Here is an 8,592-nt window from a genome sequence, read left to right as displayed (position 1 = left end):
TAGATGTATATTGAGGGCACCAAGTGTAATGCTCTGAACTATTTAAAATGTATATTGAAGTTATAAAGTTAAATGCTCTTAACTACTATATATTAAAGTAACTCAGTTAATTGTTCTGAACTATTCCACAAATTATGTATAAGGCTTGCTGACAAAACAGACCAAGAGTATATAAATACCCTACAGACTTCCAAACTTATATAACTCTATGAAATTAAAGATATTATATTTGTTGGGAGTAAATTGACACATCATTGTGTAGGTGTGAAATTCTATCATATTAGATGCTGGTGGCAACTTTTTGATGTATTACATTCTTCTATTTCCTTTTTCTATAGCTAAGTTTTGAAATATTCGGTAATTATATTACAGTTAATATCTTATGTCTAATTAATTCGAGTTTAAAGCTATAAAAACAATAGCTATTTGTTCTTGGCATGAACTATGCAAAGAGACTACTTTATTTTTGCATTTTCTTCAATTAACTGATGTTTTTATTTGACCAGGGCTGTAAACTGAACTAACGTCCTTTGTTTGTTTTCATGGAGTACCAGAAACATATACAGCTTTTTCTGAAATAAATGCACCAAGAGATTTTGAATGTTTAAGACAGTAGTATCTGAATTGTTTCGATTCTGTTTGGTCCAGTGTGTTAGGTTGTAGACACCGTTCCTAATAAGGATGAACTTTACCTTTCAACATTTTATCTATTGGCTCTTGTTTCCATGTCAGAAGACTTGACTTCGAGCTCTGATCAATGTTAACATCGCGAACACCTAATACCTCTCAGCGACCTGGATTTTCTGCTTATCTTATAATGTTCATTTGGTATATTTATTCAGCACAGCTGTCTTCGCGCAATGGAATCGACTACAATGGTTTGGCTTCTATAACCTGGTTTATGCACTCAGGCATCATATATATTAATATATTTTAGATATACTTTCCATTCGAATCTGTGATTGCGCAAGAATCATAAGGTCATTCTTGCCTTAAGTCTTTGAGATTTAACCGAACAATGATAAATTACCAGAAGGTGGATAATTATATCTATTTAGAAATTAAAACTGATGAAGATTGAGATTGTATCTTGGTCGTCAATAGAAATTCATTTAAAGCACTGAAACAATGTAATTATGTAGATAAAGTTATTGACTATGTAATCTTCATGTTAACTTTAGATTTATTAAAGCATTATGTTGTCGTTGATAATTATTGTTGTGAACGACACATGGGAATTTCCAGACATTCCTGTAATAGTTATCTGTCTGTTAAAGTAGGCATGGGTATTACGTTTACTTTTAACCACTTAAATCAGCAGGTTTCTGTCAAACAACTCGATATGCTGATTAGATATTGCATACTTCCGTGTGTATTTTGAAAATCACATTCACTTTTCACCTTCATTTCGTGGCCCTTGAGTTTACTCACGACGATTTAGTCGCTCGAATGAAAAAATCAATTTAATTCTGTCTGTCATATAAGGTATTCCGTGCCAGCCCGGTGGGGTTAAGACTAAAACTTTGACAGGCTGAGATATAAAGTTTAAATTTATACGAAAGGTACACGCCCATGTGAAGTTATGTTCCAAATTTCAGCATCCTACATTGTAAACTCTGTGGCTGCTACAGTACTTCTATTTTCAAACTTTTCCCCAAACCAAAACATATGCGATTTACTTCTTGAAAATAAGGGTTAAAAATTCAAAGTTGATTTTCTCGAAAGTCTGAAAAATTCCGAATTTCTTTTTTTTTTTAGAGAAATTGTCTTGAAGAAGATAAATTAATCTCCTTTGTGTCCTAGATGTAAACTGTTAACAGCAATTACAATAGATATGGCGTCATTCCAAAGGGGGATCGGGAAGAAGGTCAGTTATGGATAATGAGCAGTGAGTCTTTCTTTGAACGCTTGCCATACACTAGGCTTTCAAGTTCGTTTAAGAATAGTTCCAAGACAACTTCTTCGAGGTAGATTAGAATTGAATAAATGCAGATCCTCTGAGACCCAACCCCACGCGAAAAGATTGTTTTAGCAAAGTGAAATAGTGTCTTTCGAGTTAACCCCTCTATTGCATAATGTCTCTGAAAAGCAGACATAGACATATTCAAATATGTGAAACCGGAATCACCAACATATCCAATATTCAAATAATGACGCAGTTTTTTTTTATTTAATTGATTACATTTTCAACAAAGTTTCGTAGGTTGACAACCACAAGAAATCAGTATTTTAATTAAAACCAACCAACTGCTCATGAATTTAAATCAACACACGATTTTTATTTATCGGGGACTAGGTCAAAAGTCTCCGATCTGACCATGAGAATAATTTATTTTAACGGCAATACTAAACCTTATTCTGAATTCACTGCTTTGTCTGCGTTTGAAGCTATAAAAATAAGACTGGAATTGTTGTAAATAACCCAAGTACTAACGATCCGAACCGCAAAACGAAACCCGAAATCATTTTGACGAGAGGTTGGTAGCAGCTAATGACTTTTTCACGTCAATCATTAGTGAGTAAGTATTTCAAAATGAAAAGTGGTATCAGGTGTCTAGACTGCCTGGCGACACACCTGTCATAGCTGCTTAGCACACTTATAAGTATTGACAAAGCATATAACGTTTCAGCGCAATTTACGAGTGTCGTTATCAGATGAGATGAAGAGGTATACCTTAACTCGTCTCGTTTGATGAGTGCAAGATATATGAAATCATCAAGCTTTACATCGTATTATGAACCTGTTCATTTAGAATGATCAGTCAGAATAAATTTCATATTTACCTTTGTGATACATCAAAAATACTTCGTGGAAAAAAACAGAAGACAACTCTAATGAAATTTGTGACAAAGCTAAAGAATATCTAATCATAAGTCACAAAAAAACATTTTTTATCTTGCTCGAGGCGATCAGTTCAGTCTAGCTGGTGACATATACAGATCATCGTTTGAGGATCAGACATACGATTGAAATTCGTCTATTTCACAAAATAATCTTGGAGATATCTTTATTCGACTTTTAGCCTTTATTTGACTTTTAGACTACCTTCTTTGTCAAATAAATCTTCGAATTTTGATATACAAATGTATATAGCAAGTTTTTCAAAATCAGTTAAACATTCTAAGTTTCAATTATGCCTATCTTGTTAGAATTTGGTCCGACAATAGCTTGAAAACTGCTCTAGTCTGATGGTTTTGAAATTAAAGCTCAAATTATGTACAAGAATTTCCAGTGAGTTACATTCGGTACTTCAGCTATTACATACAATCAGAAAGGGACTGAACAATATAGTGTACGCTTTAAAACAATGCCAACATGTACAATCCAATATTTACTTGGATGAACAATGTAAACTTACAATAGGTTTCCGGCATTAAGACACTCGATAAAAGTAAAAAAAAATGCCCATAAAAGATAAAATTTCAATCCATTGTTATTTTCAGTCAATCAAAAAAGTATATTTCACTGAATCAATAAGTAAATATGTTTTATATTGATGGAAAGGAAAGTGTCGGTGGTCTAAAATATCTTTCAATCAGTCATTCCATTCCAGAAAAAAAATCAAATGAATTTATTTTTACGTTCTCCTCTTCTGCACCTAATTTGGCTAATTGAAGACTGGTAACGCCATGAGGGGATTTTGCCAGTGCAGAGGCATCAGCTTTTGATTTCCAATTGTCGAGGGATCTTTAACGTGCACAGCATATAGCACGCGGGCCTCGTTTTATTTTGTCCCATCCGAACGACTTGACCCTTCTTCCATGTCAGCCCCTCCGACGTGCATCATTGACCAGGGAAACTGGGGTGATAAGTCCGAAGCTATTATCTCGACCTATGCGGGAATTGAACCCTGAACCTTGAGGAGTACCTAAATCACTGAGCCACCACAGCTCCTTTAACAACCAGAGTTTGTCGTGTGGTTTATATATGGAATTAGAAATCCTATTCTATTGTTTGATGACCAGCTACTGTCAGTGCTGACGGCTAACAATATGATGGTATAACGTTGATTATAAACGAGTCGGTGATAATTATACGTCTCACTAAGAAATATACGTTTAGTTTTATAACTGTATATCATAACGTTGAATCAATGAATTTATGATCGCATTAGCCAGTGCTTTATCAGTTAGCGAAATGGAATATCATCTATTGTGAAAGCTAATGAGCCAATATAGACATTTTCAAAAAAAGATTTCCAGATGAGGATTGGTAATTAGACAGAGGTCAAATTCTAAGTGATCAAATTCTTAACCGCCCAAATAATTTATCTTATGAGCCAAATTTAAGCTTTTTCATTTAAATCTCAGGGGTGCACACTAAAGAATTAATGGCATGCACGACCCCATAACAAGTCTACAACGTATAAGGAAACCTCCCCAGTCGCTTATTCATGTCAATAAATTTCATCTTCCAACACTTGATAAGGAATAAAACAGTTCTGTAACGTGAAATTATGTATGGATTGAAACCGTTTATCATAATAATAGAATTTTATGTATGAAGGAATGACAATAATCATGAAATAAATTTCACGTTTTTGCAGTGCGTAGAAGGAATATCTAATGGTGATATACGTTCTTATTTTCATAAACCACTGACGGTTTTTGAAGTATCTTCCTACTTAGTACACTTGACATCAGGAAATCTAGAAAAAAATATATAACTTGTCACCGTATATGTCGCTGTAGTATCAGAAATGTCTAAAATGTGCACAGCAGTTTGAAATTTATGAGTTTCTATTCGGATCAAAACCACAAACAAGCTACTAAGATACCAATCGATATGTTCTAAACTAACTTAGAAAATACTAATAAAATCTGAATGACTTTAAGACTTACTGAACAGATGTTGGTTATCTCAAACCGTAATTACGATTTTCATGTACGGTTATGTAAATATCAATGTTTCATCTAGAGGCTTCGAGACAAATAAAATTGTGCTCATGAACTTTTCAAACAATTTCATATTCTGTGAACGTCGTCATGCCTCGCGTGAAAGAATTCCTTAACAAGCGACATAAGGAATATACGTGATCGAGATTTCGCTTGATAATTAGCGACAGAAAACTTGATTGACAAAGAAACACAGAAAAGATAAAAATGTGAATTGAAGAAGAAGGGTGAAATCAGTGCTAGAGATTTTAATACAGTGTGAAAACTACAATAGGTATCGATGCTTTGATAACTTTCAACCAATATAATTGACTTCTCTAGTCACAATTTTGTATTATATATACATCAATATATCGAAGGTGTTGAGCGGAATCGGTCTAATGACTGGAAGATTGTGATTCTCGTACTAAGTGTCGTACACCATTGGATATAATATTGTTTATTTGTTAATTTCTAGTGTGCTTTGGCCTATTCTTGTTGTTTTCTACACTTAAAAAAGCTTTAGTTTGGAATTTCCATTAAACCTGATTTTTGATTCTTGGTGGCAACGAATGGTCGTTCGCTTTTATGTAAGTATTCGCATTTTGAATGTCATGAAAGTAGTTTCGGTCTGTCCGAAAGTGAAATTGTGACGCTGTATTAAGCCCGATACATGTAAAGTAAGTTTTGTTTTGAGAAAACTTTATTATACTATAGGAATTCAAATAAATGTCACATTGTCTTAGTTTTATTAATAAGAAGCGTTTTATCTATTCAATGTTTCTGGTTTCTGTGTTCTGGATTCTCGTGTTCAAATAGTTAGAGATGAACGATTGGCGATATTATTTTGTAGATAGTCCCAATACCAAGTGAATAGATTTGGATTCTATTAACGAAGGATTAAGGATTATTTGGATTTTTTGTTTTAGGATAACAATGTGGAATTATTATTGTCTTAGCATTGTGCTGGTGTACATTAACCATAGTGTGAGTAAAAGATATGATGTGAACATAGCGGCTATATTGCCACAACATGATGCCCGAATGTTTTCTATCCATAATGTGCAGCCTGTATTACGATATACTACAGACAAAATTAAATCAACTTTACTACCCACTGTTGATATTTCAGTCAATTATGCAAATTCGCGTTGCACATCTAAGGATGCGCCTATTGCCGCCTTTAATTTTTACATGAAAAATGAAGTGAATGTGTTTTTTGGTCCGGTGTGTGACTATAGTTTGGCGCCTGTTGCAAGGTATGCACCGTTCTGGAACATACCGGTTATATCACCCGGTGGACTTGCTCATGATTTTGGGGCCAACAAAAGACTCCCAGATGCTGAGTATCCCTCACTGACCCGAGTAGGGGTGACGTTTAATTCTCTAGCTATGTGTATGATAGACATGGTTCAAGAATTTCAATGGAAACAAGTTAAAGTTATCTATGACGGCAACGGCCATGGTGACGTCACTCCCAGATTCTGCTTTCTTGCAGCTGCGGCATTTGTGGCCTACAGTAAAAATTTCAAGTTGAAGTACGATTTTCATATTTATATTCCATCAAATCATGATATTGAAGAAATGCTTGTTGAGAAAATTGGCAATGATTATGGGGGTAAGTGTGTATTTCATGTTATTTATTTAAGCTGTATTTCTGCCGTTACTGTCAACAAACATATCTCAGAACCAAAATACATCATCACAATTTTCATCGTTTCTAATGAAATGAAAACCCTGATGTACATTAACTAATTGTAAGAGAAATACGACTAAAAAGCACCCAAAACACAATTTGATGAAAATGAATAATTCATAAGCATAGTCTGCAACTTCAGATTTTTGTAGTCACTGATATTCCATGTTTATGTATTACATGAGCAACAAGTACGATAGTGCTTATATATTCTCGATGACACATGCTCGTGGTAAGAAATCTAATATCACAGTAATTAAGTTGTCACTCAAGGAAGTTAGGTATTAATTATTTGCTTCCGATGTCTATACTGCAACACCAATATAGTAAAAGGACCTAGTCATTTTTAATACGGAATCTTGGATTTCTAGTTTAAGTTTAATGTACGTAGTCTGTTTGGAATCATCTTTACAAAGCTATTATGAACTACTTCTTATACCTTGATTGCAATAGCCACCTATCTTGTGTCACAGAAGGTTGAAAGTCTGTGAACACACAGCCACAACGTTTACAGACATTCTGTCGAGGCCTCTGATTGATAGTATTCGCTACCGTACAATCCAATGAAATCGCTGCATACTATGATACAAGATAGGTGACTATTGCAGTCAAGGTATAAGACATTTGTAACAGCTTGACATTATGAAGAACAACTTCGCAAGCGTAGCTAGGGTCTTCAGAAGGGACACATCTTTTTGCATTGCGCTTACTGCCTTGATACACTACACACAGATGTCGATGCATTTTTCGACTTGAATTGCTTGAGTTGATCTGCATGACTATCTACCTTCGAGATTTTAAACATGCAAAGCGGGATGTACCATTGAGTTGAATGAACGATTAGAATACAGAATTCTAGGATATTTTAATAATATCTACTCCAAAATAAGCATTGGACTTTATTTTCTGATCAAATTAAAACAGACACGTTTCTGAAAAAACGAATCCACAAAATAAAACGACTTACTGATTTATCAAGGTAAGGGGTGAGATGTTAGTAAGACATTTGTAGGAATTTTTCATCCATTTGTGTCAGCTTTTTCCCACTTCGGCTACAGAGACCTATGACATTAAGGATTTGGTCAGGTATAATTATCTAAACCAATGTGAAATATAAATTTCGTCAAAACTTCAAATGAAATGAAATGAATGGAGTTTTTACGTCCTACTTTTCTGCACCATTTGGGCTAATGAAAAAGCTTCAAACAGAACCTTTTAATTAAATGGGATATATATGGTTTCATGTCAACCAAATGATAAAAACTGTGTCGACTTGTATTTCAGAATTGATGAATAGATCAAATTACCAGAACTAATTTGGTACAATATTATCGTAAAAATGATTGCAAACGGCATCCAATAGGAATAACAGTGGAAGTTTAAAGTGTACTTCAGGCCTGCCAACACCATTGTTGACCTTTTTAAACACGAGTTATATTAGCAGAACTGAGTACAACAGATTGATAACAATTCAATTTCATTTTCCCAATCTCAATCTCTAAGATTTTATAGATCATTATTGTGTCTTTTAGATTTTATAGATCATTATTGCGTCTCTAAAATTTTATAGATCAATATTGCCTCTCTAAGATTTTATAGATCATTATTGCGTTTTTAAGATTTTATAGATCATTATTGCGTCTCTAAGATTTTATAGATCATTATTGCGTTTTTAAGATTTTATAGATCATTATTGCGTCTCTAAGATTATATAAATCATTATTGCGTCCCAAATATTTTGTAGATCATTATTGCGTCTCTAAAATTTTGTATATCATTATTGCGTCTCTAAAATTTTGTATATCATTATTGCGTCTTTAAGATTTTATAGACCATTATTGCGTCTTATTAAGATTTTATAAAGCATTATTGCGTCTCTAAAATTCTGTAGATCATTATTGCGTCTCTAAAATTTTGTAGATCATCACTGCATCTCCAAGATTTCATAGATCATTATTGCGTCCCTAAAATTTTGTAGATCATTATTGCGTCTCTAAATTTTGTAGATCATTATTGCGTCT

General features: G+C 33.7%; 1 protein-coding gene across 1 annotated transcript; it reads left to right on the top strand.

Annotated features, from left to right (window-relative positions):
• Positions 1–5,811: 5,811 nt before the first annotated feature.
• On the top strand, positions 5,812–7,887 carry LOTGIDRAFT_171905 (hypothetical protein; the record flags this gene model as incomplete). The annotated part of the gene is made up of 2 exons (XM_009048477.1): positions 5,812–6,493; positions 7,856–7,887. The coding sequence occupies 2 exons, from the start codon at positions 5,812–5,814 to the stop codon at positions 7,885–7,887; spliced, it is 714 nt and encodes a 237-aa protein (XP_009046725.1).
• Between the last annotated feature and the right edge of the window lie 705 nt (positions 7,888–8,592).

This window comes from Lottia gigantea (genome assembly GCF_000327385.1).
Source record: "Lottia gigantea unplaced genomic scaffold LOTGIsca_122, whole genome shotgun sequence".
Classification (NCBI taxonomy): Eukaryota; Metazoa; Mollusca; class Gastropoda; family Lottiidae; genus Lottia; species Lottia gigantea.
This window is presented reverse-complemented; position numbering and strand designations above follow the sequence as displayed.